This window comes from Palaemon carinicauda, chromosome 26 (assembly GCF_036898095.1).
Source record: "Palaemon carinicauda isolate YSFRI2023 chromosome 26, ASM3689809v2, whole genome shotgun sequence".
Classification (NCBI taxonomy): Eukaryota; Metazoa; Arthropoda; class Malacostraca; order Decapoda; family Palaemonidae; genus Palaemon; species Palaemon carinicauda.
In genome coordinates this window covers 97,960,295-97,980,412 of record NC_090750.1, presented here as the reverse complement: position 1 = coordinate 97,980,412, position 20,118 = coordinate 97,960,295, and the positions used below count along the sequence as shown (strand labels likewise).

At 35.6% G+C, this 20,118-nt stretch overlaps 1 protein-coding gene and 1 long non-coding RNA gene across 2 annotated transcripts in view; one reads left to right on the top strand and one right to left on the bottom strand.

Annotated features, from left to right (window-relative positions):
* The window catches only part of LOC137620341 (U-scoloptoxin(11)-Sm5a-like), a 108,858-nt gene that overhangs the window by 59,736 nt on the left and 29,004 nt on the right, over positions 1–20,118 (top strand). Inside the window, exon 2 of the mRNA XM_068350577.1 lies at positions 11,340–11,516. Coding sequence (XP_068206678.1) covers positions 11,340–11,516 — 177 coding nt within the window. The remainder of the gene's footprint in view (positions 1–11,339; positions 11,517–20,118) is intronic.
* Positions 15,516–20,118, bottom strand: part of LOC137620342 (uncharacterized) — a 65,031-nt gene continuing 60,428 nt past the window's right edge. Inside the window, exon 3 of the long non-coding RNA XR_011040046.1 lies at positions 15,516–16,574. This is a non-coding gene — a long non-coding RNA (uncharacterized lncRNA). The remainder of the gene's footprint in view (positions 16,575–20,118) is intronic.

Below are 20,118 nucleotides of genomic sequence, written 5' to 3'. Positions count from 1 at the left end.
TTGCACCTTATTTATCGCTTGCAAAAAAAATCCGCTTTATAGTTTCTAATACACCTGATTATAGCTTAAGCACTTTTGAGATTAATTATAAAAAAAACTACTTTGCTCATTATTATATTCTGTAACGAACATAATAACTGCATTGGTTCCTTATTTGTAGAATGTGACATAATAACTGTTTTGCACCTTATTTATAACTTGTAACATAATAGCTCTCTTGCATCTTATTCAGAGCTTGCAACAAACAAAATACATCTTTGTGGTTCCTAACAAAACTAATGAATGTTTTAGCACTTTTGACATTAATCGTAAAGAAAAAACACAAGAACTACTTTGCTCCTTATTATAGTCTGTACCAATCATAATAACTGACTTTGGCACCTTATTCGTAGCAACAAACAAAATAAATAATGTTCAGTTTTCTATCCAACATAATTAAAGCTTTAGCACTTTTAAGATTAATTATAAAGAAAAAACAACTACTTTCTTCATTAGAAAACATGAAAAAAGAGTCCCCTAATCTGATTCTAGATACTTTCACAGATCACTAACAGGACTCTCCACACTTGCACAGAGCTGTGTAGTGAGAAAGGCTTTTGCACACTTGCAGTAGCCATGGCATCCTTTTCAGGCGACCACTCTTGGCACACCTTACTTGCTTCAGGAAGTGTGTTCCATACTTCCCAGGTCTCATTGTTAGCTCGTGTCCATCCCCATCCTTCAAGCTGTGGAAGATTGATCACTGAGCAAAGTGACTGACTCCAGCAAAGACCAGCCTGGTAAACAGCTCTACGCACATGCTGTACAGTACTAGGGCACCCTTTGTTGGAGGGATGTTGCTCACACCTCTGCCTTTGCGTATAAATAACTCTAATCTGGCGTCATCAATGTGGCTTTTGGTGCTTGTTTTTTTTTCATAAATCAGAACAGTGAACCTCTCGAGTGCATCCATGGCATCATCTATCTGAGAAATCGATGGCTGCTCTATTAATGGACAAAATGTCTCTGTGACTTCTGGGTAGAGAATCCAGATTTCCCAAGCTGTTCTCTTCCCTCTGCCAGCAAATGAGGACATAGAATAAAACACTGGCAGGGCTAGACTCTTTTCATACACTGATATATGTCTAAAATGTCTGCCTGTTCCAAATACAACCCATAACTTGGAAAGGGATCCAGTCAACCGAGTAAAGGCATACACTGTAAAAACTGTTACGTTACTTTTCTCTGTTTGAATGCAAATATTGCTGTACTGCCTTGCGGCATCATCAAACTGAAGTATTATATGACTATCAGCCTTTTCATGTGTTCAGGGACTAATTCCTGTGACTGACGTTGGCTGGTGACATACCACTCTGTCATGGAGAGTACTGATGACTTGCTTGTTCGTGTCAATGGTAATGACTTCTTTACTTAGGAAAGTAAACAACTCTGTTTTATTCTCTGCCCCTCAAGGGAATTCTGGCCAGTTTCTTAGAATTGGACTTTGTGGTGTCACCTTTCGACGTACCCCTTTCCCTTTGTTCTCTCATCAATGTTGCTTAAGAGAGTTGACTTGGTATTTGTACCACACAATGGTAACACACTGATCATTGGTGAGCTGAGCTTTAACGCATGGAATGAACACTTGTTGGGATTATACAGAAATATCATTACTCAGAATACATCTATAACGTTTATAACGCATCCAGAAGACTAAAATTAAAGAAAGATCATTGCTCAAAATACACCTAAAACGTTAAAAACGCTTCCATTAGAATAAAATTACAGAAAGAGCATCGTTCATAATGCATCTGTAATGTTTAAAATTCTTCCAGAAGACTAAAATTACAAGGTTTTGCAAACCCTGGCCTTAGCATACACACAACAGCTGGGCCATCTAACACCACTTCAGCAATATAGTTGTTCTCTTACTGATCTTTCACCATTTCTTCAAGACAGTGAATTACATCAGATTTTGTTCCAGAGCTGATCTTGCTAGCATCATATAGTGAAGGAGGACAATTCTGATTTTCATACTTGGAAAACTCTTCCAAATTCTCATCATGCACTTGGCAGGCTATATACAAGCTTGAAAACAGAGTTCGCTCATTCTTCAGTGAAGATGACCAATCCTGTTCTTTATCTTTTTTGCATCTTTGGTGTGCTGAAGATGTGAATTTTGTTCGTTTTAATCGTCTCTTCCAGGGCTGTAGTTTGCTCATCAAGTCTTTCCATTACATAAGTGGCATAGTGCTTGCAGCCAAAGACCTCAAACTGTCTCAGTGCATGCACAGCTGACTGGCTCAACATCCTTCAGGTCTAATACAAGTAGATCTCCACTCCTTTCGAGATATGGATTTCCATAGTCATCCAGTGTGGTTTTTAGTAATGCTACATCCTTCAGAAACTCTTCTTGTATTCCAGGCCGTGGCTCATGGATAGGAGAATCTGGTGTGGCCGATGCGTATTCAACTGACATCTCAAAATAACTGATAATACATGCCATCTCTTAAGAGCAGTTGGTGATTCTGTTAGCCTTACAGCTCCACCGTCCTATTCACCATGGCATTATTTTGTTCATGGTCTATCGTTATCCTGAAAAAGGCATGGATTGTTTTCTTGACTGTGAAAGATCCTTTTAGGAATTCATCATACAACTTTGGGTGAGAGTGAGGTAACATCATCATGTCTCGGATATGAACTGGTATGCATCACGAATAATTGTAATAGTCAAAGGATGTTTTCTTTTTATTGCTCATTGTAATCTACTCTTACTATAAAGGAGACGGCATGTTATGTGGAACTTTGCATAGCGATGCTGCAGTTTTTTTTTTTTTTTAATGCAATTGTAATCCTTTAAAGAAGAAATATTATCATTGGATGGAGTCAGATCTTCTGGAAGGTTTAAATAGCCAGCACCCAATCTGCTTTGCTTTGAACTGACAGGACACCGTAACTTTTCAGAGGTTTCTTCTTGAAATTGGACACACTTAGACCAGTCCGTCGGCAAGAAACATTCAGAAGATTGAGTCTCTGTGTTGACTAGCTTCACTTTTAATGACATTTTATTCTTAAAAGAATAATAAGGTATGGTTGAAAAATAAGGAAAGTTTAAATTCACAGTTGGATGACATTCATGTTTGATTTTTGGTGGGCTAAAATTCTGATCCTCTTATTAAAACCAATTAAATACTGATCCTAGAGTTTTCAAATTATGTTATTCTGACTCTCTAACCTAGAAAACCTACTTATAGACACCAAAATCAGGACTCTAGGCCTCATATCAAAAGACATGGAGGACATGGATGCAAAACATCACGATACGCTATTTTGAAAAATGGCTGCCACATATGACACAAGGCAAATCCAGCTTGGCATAATAGCCAAATTTGCTTTCATGCTTTTACCGCAAAGTGCACGATTTTGGAAAATTATGGTCTGTATCTGCTCTACTTTATGGAGCAGAGAACCATACCTTCCTCTGTGAACACTCGACTGTCACTGAGACTACTAGGGATCACAGCAGTGCACCATAGCTTGGCAGGAACATTGTGTTTCTTCCCTGATGTCACTAGCGTAGGGTAATCCACACCCATGTTTACTGTTTAAGGTTTAGAAGTGATTTCACAATGGTCTATCGCGTAATGCCATTAATGTGTACTACTCATTACTATCTTGGTCTTCAACCAACCGATTCTACGACCTGAGTTAAGTCAATGGTCAGCCAAAGCATTATTAACACAGAATCAACTATCTTATGTGGTTTTATTCTTTTATATATATATATATATATATATATATATATATATATATATATATATATATCCTTTTATATGTTTGGTTGACATGAAATGAACTACATTCTTAATTTTGAATACTATATATTACATCATTTTGAATCTTAAAGCTATTTCAAATCAGCATGTTTTTATAACTATGTTTTCAGAATGACTTGAATAGAAATATATATATATATACTGTATATATATATATATATATATATATATATATATATATATATGTATATATATATATATGTATATATATATATATATATATATATATATATATATATATATATATATATATATATATATATATGTTATTGGTTGGTTTAATAAACAAGGAAATCTCAAATCTATTGCCTTGTCTAGTAACACAAAGATTAGATCGGTGCATTGTTATTTTCTTCCTTTTTTATTGTAAATTTTATGAATGGAATCAATTTAGCAAAGTTAGCAACAAAAACCTCACGGTACAGATTCTCTTTTCATTACCCAAAATATCATCAATATAACGATTTCAAACAATTTGAGAGTACCAAACTGAACGTATCAGTCTAGTGTAAAAAACTACCATACGTACAAGCAACAAAACAGGGAAAAAAATTACACATAGCTATACTAAACACGTGTGCATAGAATTCTCCATTAAATCTAAATTTTTACTTTGGGGACAAATATACAACGTTCATAGCTTTGAGAATAGTTATTCAACTTTCATAGCTTTCAGGAGTGATATTCAACGTTCATAGCTTTAGGGGACAGTATTGTTATTTAACGTTCATAGCTTTGGGGACAGTACTGTTATTTAACGCTCATTGCTAGGGGACACTACTGTTATTGAACGTTCATAGCTTTGGGGACAGTTATTTAACGTTTATAGCTTTAGATGGCAGTACTGTTTTTCAACATTCATTTCTTTGGGGACAGTTCTTCAACGTTTATAGCTTTTGGGACAGTTATTCAACGATCATAGATTTTGGGAGTTATTCAATGTTTATAGCTTTGGGGACAATTATTTAATTATCATAGCTTTAGTGCTGTTAATCAATGTTCATAGCTTTCGAGAGATATGTTCAACATTCATAGCTTTGAGGACAGTATTTTCATTTAACTTTCATAGCTTTGGGGGCAGTTATTCAACATTTATAGCTTTTTGGGACAGCACTGTTATTGAACGTTAATAGCTTTCGGGAAATCATTCAATGTTTACAGCTTTGGGGACGGTTATTCATTGTTCATAGTTTTGCGGACTGTACCGTTATTCAACTTTATAGCTTAAGGGGCTGTATTCAACGTCCATAGCTTTGAGGCCAGTACTGTTATTCAACGTTCATAGCTTTTGGGGGCAGTTATTCAATGTTTATAGCTTTGGGGACCGTACTGTTATTTAACATTCATAAGTTTGAGGACAATTATTCAATGTTGATAGCTTTGAGGCCAGTACTGTCATTTAACGTCCATAGCTTTGGGGACAGTTATTCGACGTCCATAGCTTCGAGGTTAGTACCGTTATTCAACATTCACAGCTTTGGCGACAGTTATTCAATGACCATAGCTTCGAGGATAGTACCGTTATTCAACATTCACAGCTTTGGCGACAGTTATTCAATGTTCATAGCTTTAGGGACATTATTGGTATTCAATGTTCATAGCTTGGGGACACTATTGTTATTTAACGTTCAAATCTTTGGGGATACTACTCTTATTCAACCTTCATAGGTTTGGGAACAGTATTATTGTTCAACGTTCAAATCTTTGGGAACAGTATTGTTGTTCAACGTTCAAAGCTTTGGGGACAGTACCGTTATTCAATGTTCAATGCTTTAGGAACAATACTGATATTCAACGTTCAAAGCATTGGGGACAGTTAATCAATGTTCATAGCTTTAGGGACAGTACTGTTCTTCAACGTTCATAGCTTCAGGAACAGTACTGTTATTCAACGTTCACAGCTTTTGGGACAGTTATACAACGTTCATAGCTTTGGGTAGAGTATTTTTATTTAAAGTTCATACCTTTGGGGACAGTTATTCAAGGTCCATGGCTTAAGGAAAAGTATTCTTATTTAATGTTCATACCTTTGGGGACAGTTATTCAAGGTCCATGGCTTAAGGAAAAGTATTCTTATTTAATGTTCATACCTTTGGGGACAGTAATTAGACGTTAATAGATTTAGGGACAATACTGTTATTCAACGTTCATAGCTTTGGGGACAGTTATTCAGCGTTCTACAGTTTTGGGGAAAGTATGCTGATTCAATGTTTATAGCTTTGGGGACAGTACTGTTATTGTACATTCATAGCTTTGGGGACAGTTATTTAATGTTCATACCTTTGCAGACTGTCATTTAACATTCATAGCTTCTGGGATAGTTATTCAATGTTTATAGCTTTGGGATAGTTATTCAATGTTCATAGCTTTTAGGACAGTTATTCAATGTTCATAGCTTTGGGGACAGTTATTCAATGTTTATATCTTTGGGGACAGTTATTCAACTTTCAACGCTTTTAGGGCAGTTATTCAATGTTCATAGCTTTGGGGACAGTTATTCAACATTCATAGCTTTAGGGACTGTTATTCAACACTCATAGATTAGGGGACAGTTATTCAACGTTCATAGCTTTAAGGACAGTACTATTATTCAATGTTTATAGCTTTGTGGACAGTTATTGAACATCCATAGTTTTGGGGACATTATTCGTATTCAACGTTTATAGCTTTGCTGTCAGTACTGTTATTCAACGTTCATAGCTTTGAGGACAGTTATTTAGCGTTCATAGCTATGGGGACAGTTATTCTATGATCATAGCTTTGGGGACTGTTATTCAACATCCATGGCTTTGGGGACAGTTATTCAACGTTCATAGCTTTTGGGACAGTTATTCAACGTTCATATGTTTGTGGACAGTTATTCAACACTCATAGCTTTAGGGACTGTTACTCAAAGTTCATAGGTTTGGGGATAGTTAGTCAACGTTTATAGCCATGGGGACAGTACTGTTATTCAATGTTCATAGCTATAGGGACACTTATTCAATGTCCATAGCTTTTAGGGACAGTACTGTTATTCAACATTCATAGCTTTGAGGACAGTTAGTTAATGTTTATGGCTTTTGGGAACAGTACTGTTATTCAACGTTCATAGCTTTTGGGAGACTTATTCAATGTTTACATATCAGGGGACAGTACTTTTATTCAACATTCATAGTTTTGGGGACAGTTATTCATCGTTCATAGATTTGGGGATAGTACTGCTATTCAATATTCATAGCTTTGAAGCCAGTCATTCAATGACGACAGCTTTTGGGGACAGTCATTTTACTTATTCTCCAAAGCTTTTGGGAGCAGCTATTCAACGTACATAGCTGCTTTTAGGGACAATACTGTTATCCTATGTTCATAGGTTTGGGGAGAGTTATTCAACGTTCATAGCTCAAGGGACAATTATTAAACGTTTATAGCTTTGGGGACAGTACTGTTATTCAGCGTTCATAGCTTTGGGGACAGTACTGTTATTCAGCGTTCATAGCTTTGGGGACAGTTATTCAACGTTTATAGCTTTGGGGACAGTACTGTTATTCAGCGTTCATAGCTTTGGGGACAGTACTGTTATTCAGCGTTCATAGCTTTGGGGACAGTTATTCAACGTCCAAAGCTTCGAGGACAGTTATTTAACATTTATAGCTTTTGGGGACAGTACTATTATTGAAAGTTCATAGTTTTGGGGACAGTTATTCAGCATAGTTTTGGGGACAGTTATTCAGCATTCATAGACCATAGCTGTGGGGATATAGCTGTTATTCAACGTTCATAGTTTCATAATTTTGTGGACAGTTATACATCGTTCCTAGCTTTGGGGACAGTTATTCAACGTTCATAGCTTTAAGGACAGTAATGTTATTCAACGTTCATTGCTTTGGGATCAGTTATTCAATGTTTTTAGCTTAGGGGACAGTACTGTTATTCAAAGTTCATAGCTTTGGGGACAGTTATTCAGCATTCATAGACCATAGCTGTGGGGATATAGCGGTTATTCAACGTTCATAGTTTCATAATTTTGTGGACAGTTATACATCGTTCCTAGCTTTGGGGACAGTTATTCAACGTTCATAGCTTTAAGGACAGTCCTGTTATTCAACGTTCATTGCTTTGGGAACAGTTATTCAATGTTCTTAGCCTAGGGGACAGTACTGTTATTCAAAGTTCATAGCTTTGGGGACAGTTATTCAACGTCCATAGCTTTGGGAACAGTACTGTTATTCAACTTTCATAGCTTTGTGGACAATTATTCAACGTTCATAGCTTTGGAGACAATTGTTCATCGGTCATAGCTTTGGGGACAGTACTCTTATTCACCGTTCATAGCTTTTGGAATAGTTATTTAACGTATATAGCTTTGGGGACAGTACTGACACTTTTTCAATGTTTATAGCCTTGGGAATAGTTAGTCAACGTTCATAGCTTTTGGGACAGTTATTCAATGTTTATATCTTTGGGGACAGTTATTCAGCACCCATAGCTTTACGAACAGTACAGATATTCAACGTTCAAAGCTTTGGGAACAGTGTTGTTATTCAACGTTCATAGCTTTGGGGACACTACTGTAATTCAACGTTCAAAGCTTTGGGGATTGTACTGTTATTCAACCTTCATAGGTTTGGAAACTGTATTGTTGTTCAACGTTCAAAGCTTTGGGGACTATGCTATCGTTCAAAGTTCAAAGCTTTGGGTACAGTGCCGTTATTTAACTTTCATAGCTTTTGGAACAAAACTGTTGTTCAACGCTCAAATCTTAGGGGACAGTTATTCAATGTTCATAGCTTTAGGAACAGTACTGTTATTCAACGTTTATTGCTTTGCTGGTAGTCATTCAATCATTTCAGATGAATAATTCTCTTTACTACATAGTCATTTTTTTCATTGGAAGATCTTGCTGTGTGTGGTTTTGTAGGTATGCGTTAGCAAGATATCACAATAACGATTTTACAGAACTGGATGATAATTGGTAGCTATAATCATTTATGAATTAACCGGGTCAGATCTGTCATTTTGTTGCCAAGTCAATTATGGTAATTGGGAAATATTTATGTTGCTCAAATGCTTCATAGCGGGTTGCATGGTTTGTGATATCCTTCACATATTGCATGTTTATTATCAGTTCACTAGGGACCGGTACGAGTTATTTAAGGTTTGTTGAGTGGTCTTATCAGGGATATATTTTTTGTTGGGTGAATTTCTTCAAAAGATATATCGTATTTCTAAGTAGAAGGAAAATTCTAGCTCATTTTGTAATTGTCTAATCTTCCCTTAAAATTCATTGTTATAGTCATGCTTTTATCATCATTGTTTTGCAACAAAATAACCTTGGTCTTGGTAGAGCGTCAGTAGATTTGCTCACCGAATTTGGACTAAGAAAAATATCGAGATTATCAAAACTAAATGATTTTCAATATTGATGCAAATCTACATTACGCAAATGTTGAATTTGGCAATTTTTTTTATGATTTAGAATCTGAAAGGATTCAAAAATGTTTTCCTTCAGCAATAAGCCGTTGCTCCAAGTACTTCAGCTTCTCATCGCTTTGGATGTTGCATTGTTGATAATCTTCAAAGATCAACCAGCCGTTTCATTATCATAATCGAAAAATTTCAATAATTCTTTTTTTGTATATAAAATTGAATTTCGAATTAAACAAAGGTCAACTCCACAGCGCTTTCCGAGAATTTATTACAGCTTTTAGAGTGAGACGTCTGTCCAATGTTGAAACCTTGCATAATCTTGCAACTGGAAGGTTACTGTCTCTCATTGTTGAATAATTATCAAACGTATTTTCTTAGAGTCCAAATTTGACAATCGCTTCGCATTGCAACTCATTTCCCTTGTTCAAGCCTCCTCCAACTTCGTCAGTCAGAGTTTCGAATATTTGCTGTAGACTTTTAAGATTTAGGACGTGAGGTGATGATTTTATATATATATATATATATATATATATATATATATATATATATATATATATATATATATATATATGTGTGTGTGTGTGTGTGTGTGTGTGTGTGTGTGTGTGTGTGTGTGTGTGTGTGTTTTACAGGCGAAAAATGAAAAGTATCCAAAATTTTTATTGGTGAATTTATTTAGAAATTGTTTGGAAACACGTGTGAGAGTCTTTGATGATCGCCAAAACAACTTGTTCTTAGAAGAAATTGTTTCGTTATTACGATAAAACTATTTTCTTTTCATAATAATGAAACTGTACTGTGTAATGTGGAGAACGACTGCAATGGTGTAATTTCATTTTGCAAGATTGAAAGGTTTCTGTAGTACAATGGTGTATCAAAAAATGTAATTTCTATTTCTCGCTGTCATTGCTGTAGTGTTCACGTATACTTTCAAGTTTTACTTCTATGCTTAAGAATACGTTTAGAACAGTAGAGTTAAAGGATCCAACTATAAATATTTTCCATTTATCATTTTAGAAAAGAATGATGTTTGCTGCTTCACATGTGCCCCTATCCCAAATGGTGGTATTTTCAATTTTTCTTCACTATAAGAGGAATATTTCAACGAAGAATAAACCTTGATATAATACCTTTCCTGCCTTTTTTAACTAAATTCATTTAAGTTTGCAATGTAGTTTTTTTTTTTTTTTTTTTTCCAGGGTAGGTCATGCTTACAATATCTACAATATATTCAGACTATTTTCTTAAGTGCACTGAAAAAAAACAAGGGCGCTAAAACTCTCGCAGTAGATTTCATCATCTGTGTAAAACGTTATTTTATCTAACGTATTTCCTTCTATATTGCATATATGTCCGAGCACCAACAAAAGAATATGATTTATTTGACCCTTCACCAATGATTTCCTTATGTTAGTTTGTCTCCATTTTTACTCTCAGTAATTCTCTTTCCTGTAGTGATCCCTTTGTCACTTATTAGCATCTTTATATTCATGCAATCGGTTTGTTTGTATTTTCATATCACATCTGGTGTTTTCTCCTTATACATCAATCACTTCTATGTTTCCTGTCATTCTAACATCCATATTCCTCCAGTTAGTGCCTCAGCTTAAGTTTTATTCGTGTTTTTGTTTTCATTTTTAACAATTCCAGTTGTAGTGATTATGAGATATGTGGGAATTAGATCCATTGTTTTGGTTACACCGATGTTTTTTTTATTGCAGCTGGCAAATGATTAAATGTCTATTGGTATCATCTGTGACTACATTTTATTGCATCAACCTTTTCTTTAGTCTTAAAATGTGATGTCTTGTTTTAAATTGTTTCCAACCTCTGATTAAATCGGTGAATAAAGTAATGATTTATAAACGTCCATTGATAGCCCGCTCTAAATGTCCTCCCTCACTCGAGTATAACAGACAGGGAATATTTTATTCTTGTCACAGTTCATAATACTCATTTAGTCTTATTTTGTCTTTTAGATATTCGGTTCTTCACAGTTTAACCATTTCTTTTTATCCGATTTCATACCACAAAATTCCCATGACTAACGAATGAAACAGCAAGGGAAGAAAGTTATTTGTTGCTCCGAATAATATTTTCTCATTATCTCCACAGGAAGATTTGGACTTGGCTTATTGCCGCAGCGGGTCTGCGTGTGGTTACCTTCAGGTTAATGCCTACGGTGTCAGCACCCGCCAGTTCTGTAGGTGTCCCAGGAGAGAAGGAACTTGCAGCCTTCACTGGGATCCCCAAGACGGGCACTCAGTTACCATGGGATCAGATCAGTATAAGGTACATTAATATTTTTTACACTTTATTCTAATTATTCTTATATGAAACAGGTATAGTGAAATAAATCTTCTTTAGAACTGTCATACATGTATGAATAATTAACTCGAATAACCGTGGATTTATTAAAACGGTCTTACTTGAAAAGTAAATGCCAGAATGTATACTCATATTTTAACCAAGCCCAAAGTGATTGGAAATAGTGATAAGGTGGATAGTGTTGATCGGAATTATAGTTAGCAAATATTTTCTAGATATTGTAGTTTTTAAATAAAAATATAGTTATCAAAAAGATCCCTATTACAAAAAATATATTCGTAATGGTCATCATGGTTGAAAGAACCTAACCATTTTTTTATCAGTATTCTATCAATGATTTGGATTTTTATATTTAACATAAGAAAACAATCACTTTTGACATTTTAAATGTAGTAAAAGGATTCAATACTGATCATAATCTAAATAGAGACTAAAAAGTTTAAAGTAAATATCTTCACCGACTAGAATTCCTGAAATCAACCAAAGATCATTCAACCAGGTTTATTTCAATTTGCTGCCTTCCCTTAACTTCGTCATTATTTGTACAAGAAGAAATTATGATAATTTCTAATTTATATCAAGAAAGAGACATGAGAGGGCAGCAGAGATAATACTTATCACCAGGGGCACCCTAATAAAAAGTGAATCTCTCAAAAAAACTGATGAAAGTAGATGGCTTAGGATACATACAGGTAAAGAAAATTATTGCACGTCCTCCTTTAGGCTTGCGTTAGACTAAATGACAGATTGTTTGTTTTTAAGCAGGAAAAATCAGACTAAGGTAGAATTAAGGCAGGGACACGTATTCACTAACGAGTCCCATTTTCGAGGGTGGGAAAAAAAATTAAATCCTTCCTACATTCGTCGTATGGTCGGAGAGGAAGCACAGTTATTTTCTGCGTTTCCTTACGAGTTAGCGTTCAATTTGTAAATTTTCGGAGCCTAAAAATTCTTTGCCTGGTTCAGTGCCCAACCTCTTTCTGATGTTTTAATGTTAAAAGTACTTGAGCGGATGCCTTTCATTTGGAAACTATTTACCAAATTATTGTCAATGTTCGTCAACTTCTTGAAAAATTCTGTTTTCCCAACCAGATGAAGCAACATTTCAGCATTCATTATGGACCATTTTATGTTAATTCCACAGTCATTTCAAAGGCAGGGTATTCCTATATTACCTAGCATATGATGTTGGTGATTGGTCCATTTGGGAGAGATCACTTGTAACTGATGCTACAGCAGTAGCTGTCACACAGGTCATTACAGGAATAATAAAGATAGGAGCATATACATACCCTCATCTGACCACAATCCTAGCGGTCAGTTGAGATCGGGCAGTTCCTTTCAAAGGAAAAAGAGCACTTACTGTTAGTCTTAAAGACCTGGCAAAAGTCTTCCTATAAAACTCCAACTGCTTCTTCTTTCTCCTTCTGAAAAAGTGTCTGAAGATGAAAATACGAGTTAGTAGGGAAGGAAGAAGAGGGAGCAAACTCACATCTTCTCCCCTTGCCAGGAACTCACTCTTAGCAGTTAGGAAAAATTCCCAGGAATTTTTATCCTATGCTTTGGCCTGAAATCAGATTCCCATTAATCCCAATCCTTTGATTGTAATAAGAGCGAGGAGTCTTAATCTCAACAAGGAAAGACACTCAGGTGGAAACTTGTGTGAACACTTGGGAGTAAAAGAAGCATAGATTCTCTATCTCTGGAGGCCGAGTGGGGAGAGAAAGTCCCAGATGTACGAGGTTTGAAAAAGATCAGCTGTAAGGGTAAAGAACGTGCTCTATCCCAGCACTAACTTGTGAAGAGCCCAAAAGAGAGGAATGGAGACACTTCATGCAAGACTTTCAGGGAAAAAAATACAGAATCATTCGAACTTTGTCGACGTATCCATTGATCGAACCTGTAAGGTAAGTCTGGAACAGATTCACAAGGAAAATAGAGAGGGAATTTGAAACGCAAAAGTCTCTCTCTCTCTCTCTCTCTCTCTCTCTCTCTCTCTCTCTCTCTCTCTCTCTTGTCATGTAGTCACTCGGTAATGAAAAGGTATTACCACTCGGGATCAGAAAATAAATTGACTCTTTCAATATCATCATCACAGGAGGATTCAGAACTAATGCTCTCCTTATCTAATGGGTTATCAATATCTGGGTCTTCTTCTTTTAGTAATTATTCAACTCTCATAAAGAAATATAAATTTTCTTTGGCAAGCTCATTGTAAAAGAGCAAAAGGCTTATTTATAATGAAAATTGCTCGAATCGTACTGAGAAAATGTAAGTGCCTGACTAAAATATGTTGCCAGGCAGCCTATTACTTTCCATATATAACTCAATATGAGTGAAGGGCATTATTACAGGGATAACAGCTTGATGCCTGTATTTAGAGTCATAAATGTAACATTGTGTTGAAAGCAGTACTAAGTAGATTAGAAAAAACATAATACGTGGATGACATACAGGTTAAGATCTACCACACGGTTACTGGAGGAGTTCTGGTGCACTGGCATCCCCTTCTACTACTATCTCAAAATAACCCTCCTGAAATGGGAATGAGTCCACTACTGATCCGATCCATAGAGCAACTATTGCCTCTGGGCCATAGGAAAAACTACTGTTAGGTATAGGCGAGAAATAGAGAAATTTTATTTCTTTTAATAACACAAACCTGCGGAACCTTGACTGGAACTGCCAAGTTAAACTCGGTTGTATGAAAAATTTACAACAGTGATTGACCGTTAGTTTGTCAAAGGTATCTTAAAGCTAGAGGCAATATGTCCTCAACCATTCCTGAAAATTGTTCCCTCTCCTTAGAATTTGAACACTGAAATACGAAACGCATCAGAGTATGTATAATCACATGGCTGATGATAAATTAAGCCTTAAACAGTCCCATCCTCTAACTGGGAATTGATACTTGGTGATTAGGTGGGGGTGTCCGGACCTGCTCAGTGTTCAGGGGGACAAGGATTGTGGCTGTTCTCGGAAGTAGATGGGGGAGAGGTTGAGTGGTCCGCCTAGCACCGCGCTTGAAAGCTAGAAACGGAGACTGATCACTTATCTTCCCACAGAGAATGGGAATGATTCAAGAGGTTCAGTTTGATGCATAGTAAGGAAGCCAGTGGAAAAAGTACAGTGGTATCTCCTCTTTCTGAGATACTGAGGTACCTTGAGAAAGAGTAGACGAAATGGCTCTCCATCATCTAGGTAGAAAAAGGTTAATGGAAGGCACTCGTGCTCTGCGATCACCAAGTTGAGGGTACAGGTCAATGGTTCTTAAGCTTTGTTACTTGAGAAACCACTACGACAATTTATCTCATCCCAAATAACCCTACATATATATATATATATATATATATATATATATATATATATATATATATATATATATATATATATATATATACTGTATATATTGTTTGTGTGTGTGAGTATATATGTATATGGCTATTGTTCTTCTGATCCTCTTCATCAATTAAATACTTCCTTTATAAATATTTCAACATCTTAGAATTTCACAATTACTAAAGGATGGTTAAAAGCAAAATTGCTGCTCACTCTGTTAAAGGCAGACTAATTAACAAATGAAAACGGGAAGCTCTAACTGATCTGCTCATAACACTTATGGAATCTGTTGAACAGTGTGTTACAAGTATGCTTTATGACTAATGGTCCTACAATTTCTCATGTTACGTTTAATAAACAAAAATAATATATCAATAAAGTAAATAATCAAATGAAACAAAAATTCTCACTTAACCCCCAGCAATAGTTCAAGGAACACTAAGGTTTCACAAAACCAAGGTTGGAAATGGTCCAACTGCTGAACAGCATATGAGAACATGTAGCAGGTGGGAAACGGTGATATGAGATGAGATCTTATAGATAAAGACAAATGATTGTAGAGATGGAGAAATAAAACCCTAAGTCATATATTGTGTTTATTCCAAACAGCAAAGGGGTTATGTACAGTGGTGCTCTGCACGACAAACACCTCCAGCCAAGAGAAGCGAGAAGACTGATCATGCACATGCATAGAGTGCTGACAGCGTGACTCATGCGCATGCATTTGTAACATACAAAACTTATGAAATGTAAAGGGTGCTTATATGTAAGATAATATATACAATAATATACACTTTCCCTTCCCCTTTTACGTTCAAAGAGGTATCTTGAACATATTAAGCAAGATACATACAGTGAACTAATCAAATAATAGTGTGCAAAGCAAATAGCATTAGTAAATGTATCAGGCAAAAACATCTCAAGCAAGTTACATGAATGGCATGTGGGCTTTGTACACTATGTAGGCCAGTTCAATCTTCAAGACCTGCAGGGAGTTGTGGAGGGAATTGACGTCTTTTCCATGTCGGAGCTAGGGTCCACAGGGAGATCCGAGTTGAGAAGTTGATTGGGACCGGGTACTGGATACAAGAAGCGATGGTTCCGATGTAGCACTAAAACACTAAGAAGACGAATCTCATAATCGAGTGTTCTCGGGCCACCCATGATGATCCCGATCTTTTCCCATCTGTGGGATGTTGGGTCCTGGAGACGGACATGTTGGCCCACATCCAGTCTGGGCAGGGGATGGGTGTGGGTATCGTAGTTGCATTGCACCTGAACAGCTCTTACAGTAGCTTGGTGGTCACAATCAAGGGGCTTTTCTTGATAACATTCCATGAATGACTAATGATGAGTAATGAGCTCGACGCTTAGTAGCCTCAACACCTGGGTGGCTGTCGTGGAGTCTGGTGATTGTGTGGTGACGTAGAGCAGAAGGATATAGTATGCTTGTTCCGTAGAGCATGAGGGTGCCATCAGTAGAAATCTTGCAGCTTCCAATACGGTAAAAAAGAAGTATGTAAATCATACTGATTCGTGGGAAATCCGGACATGATGCAACCATGAAGGCGAACGTAGTCAGGGTCGGCCTGCGCTGCTGTTGACATGTCCTGTAGAGTCCGGTCAGCGTTGATGATTGTGGCATCCTCTTCCTGGGAAGCTATTACAATGTTGATGACAGACCTGAAATGGGAAGTTTATCTATTTCCTTTCCTCACTGGGCTATTTCTCCTTGTTGGAGCCCTTGCACTTATAGCATCTTTATTTTTCAACTGGGGTTATAGCCTAGCTTTTCATAATCATAATCACAATCATGATTATATACTATACACCAGTCACACTACAAAATTCCCTTCCTATATCGATTGATTATCGTTATAACAGCAATCAGACTGCGAAATTTCGACAACTAAGAGTCGACTATTCGGCATTAAAGATGACCATAAACTGACATTTATTGAAATAAAAGAAACCTATTAAAAGATGAGCGCCGATTCTTTTGTATTTTCCCTGTTGGAGACCCTGGGCTTATGGCATACAGCTTTTCTAACTAGCGTTGTAGCTTAGCAAGTAATAATAATAATAATAATAATAATAATAATAATAATAATAATAATAATAATAATAATAATATTACACTAATATTTTTCAGACGAAACGCGCTAAAGATTGCATAAGTTTATCACTATGTAAAATATCTTGGACTTACGTCTAGGTGGAAAGACACTAAAGTGATAATAAAAAAAATATATGTTGCTAACGACCACGTTAAGAAACATTTAAATGAATAAACAACTAGAGTGGAAGGTACCTCACAAAATTCAGAAATGGGGAAGGATTCAGGAAAAGAAAAAAAAAATTCGAGTAATGACAGAAAAAGCAGAATGAATGACAAGCAGCAAGATATCTGTAAGTGAATTCAACTTCAGAATAATGTATTTAAAAGATCAAGCAAAAGCACAGAATGGGATTAGAAAGGAATATTGATAAGAAAGGGAATCAATGTAACCTTGGCAGTGAAACAAGCAAAACATTTATTGAGATTCATGTAAAAATCAGAAATATTATCCGAAGTGGAATAAGAGAGTCAATGAATAATAATAATAATAATAATAATAATAATAATAATAATAATAATAATACCAGAAAAATGCTTGCTAGCTAATCGAAAAATCAATGGAAAAAAGTTGGATGGTGGTGGTAGGGGTACTGGTGTTACTTAGGCCTAGGGGAGGACCTTGTAACTACGAACTCCTTAATAGAGATCGACTAATAAGAAGGAAATGCACTTCTAGAGACGCATGTTAACTGCAATTAATCATTGTAAGGATTTATACTTGTGTCTATCTTGGCCTTATTGGAGGACGATGTTAATGATAGCGGCTCTGGCTACGCACTATTCAATGGGCGATTACCTCCTTCAGAAGATGAGATGTCTTGGATGGTAATTACCTGCTTCCGCTTCATTAGCGAGGTTGCCCTAATTAGCAGCGTCATTGGGGTCGTTAGAGCTATAAACGATTTACAGCTTATTCCTCGAATAGGTTGATGGTGACCTCAGTTTTCAGACCCGATTTCGGCAAGACAACTCGAAACGGCGGTTCAAACCTTATCATTTCCTTAGTAATAATAACTTTAATATAGTTTAGACAGGAGTTTTCATTTCTAGAAAAATTGAGATCCAAGACTACGTTATAAAATGCTGTCTGGGCAAAGATCTGGTAAAAATTTCAGCCTTCTGGAAGCATTGTAAACGTTATAGAGATTGACAGAGCAGATCTAGCAGTGATTTTAATCTTCAGAAAGGGTTGTAAACGTTATAGATGCTGTCTGACAAATGATCTGGCAGTAATTTTAGCATTCTGGAAGTGTTGTAAATGTTATCGTTCATTTTGTTTATGAGCGACTATTGTCTAGTGAAACCTCTTTGTTGTTTTTGTAACAATATCTGAAATCTTTGACACTATTATGATTGGTGTTCATCTTTAAAAGAGAATTTGGGGGTTTTTAACTAAGAGATATGATACACATACAAATAAGAGGAATAGCAGGATTTTTAAAGATTGCAGACAAGATAAGAGTGTCACGACTGAGATAGTGTTGGCATCTGTTGAGGCTGGATGGTGGGAAGGGAGGGAGGGGGACTTGAGAAAAACCTGTTAAGGACGGAGGGAAATTGTAAGTGAAGCAGAGAATAAGAGGGCGAGATGAGGTGAAGAATGATTTGGAGAGAAGAACTTTGGAGGACACATAAGGCAACCGACCCTTTATGTAGAGATAACGGTTGTAAGGAAGTTGATATATATATATATATATATATATATATATATATATATATGTATATATATATATATATATATATATATATATATATATAAATATACATATATATAAATATACATATATATATATATATATATATATATATATATATATATATATATTTGTATAAATACATATATTATATGTGTGTATGCATGTTTGTGTGTGATGTATACACTGTATATACATAATTTCCTTTATAAAATACAGAGCAAGTGTCTGTATATATATATATATATATACATGTATATGTATATATGTATATATATATATACATATACAGTATGTATATATACATAATCTCCATTATATATTAAAGATAGTACATTCTCTCTCTCTCTCTCTCTCTCTCTCTCTCTCTCTCTCTCTCTCTCTCTCTCTCTCTCTCTCTCTCTCTCTCTCGCTATATATATATATATATATATATATATATATATATATATATATATATATATATATGAGGAAACCGTCGTCCACACAGGTCCAAACTATCATTTAAGCAATGCCACAGCTTCGTGGCAACTCTGACTTGCAGTTAATTCGCCTGAAAATACAATGAACCTTTCCCTTTTAAAATTCCTGAAGAGTATTCAATTCCTGGCCAAGCAGTAGTCATCATCATCATCATCATAATAATCATCATCTTTATCAATAGCAGCTAGCGGATATTATATATACACAAAACTAGTCATCAATGGTTATCCAGTTCCCAAAAGCAGTCAAATCGAAGTCCTTTATCGTAAGTCAACAACAATCAAAATGTGAGCAGTAGGAGATACAGAATTTAACCCCACTCCAAGGTGAGTGTTGGAGTCACTAACAAGAAAACAAGAGGTCTTTTCTATCTTATTTTGTATCTTAGTCTGGATTACAATTGATAGAACACAAATAAGAATCTCATGACATCCGCATTCATAACAGGGCTTATGAGAAGCAGGATAATACAACGCCATTCTCCTTTGACCAAGGAATGCCATCCCGTTCGAAATTATTGGTTTCTTAAAAGTTTAAATAAGGAGTTTAGATTAGTACCTCATTTGAGAAACCAAAGTTTTTGAGTATAATAGAATATAATACTTTGTGGAGGCTATTGTAAGGCTTTGAATATTTCTATGTAGTCTACGAATATTGCAATGCATTACATGATTTTGTGAAAAAAATCTTTATGTCGTTTCGTAAAATGAGTTTCTATAAACAGAAAGTTTTGTATCTAAAGGTTTCACTACAATCTTGAAATCATGTATACTTATTTTTTTACAATAAAGGAACATAAAAAATGACATGGAGAAATTTAAATGTTGAAACTAAAAACAAAATATATTTTACTCTCATTCAAAAAGTAAATTTAGTTAAAGATGTAAATATGTTAAAGAATCTAAAGTCAAGTGACCAATGAATGGTGAGA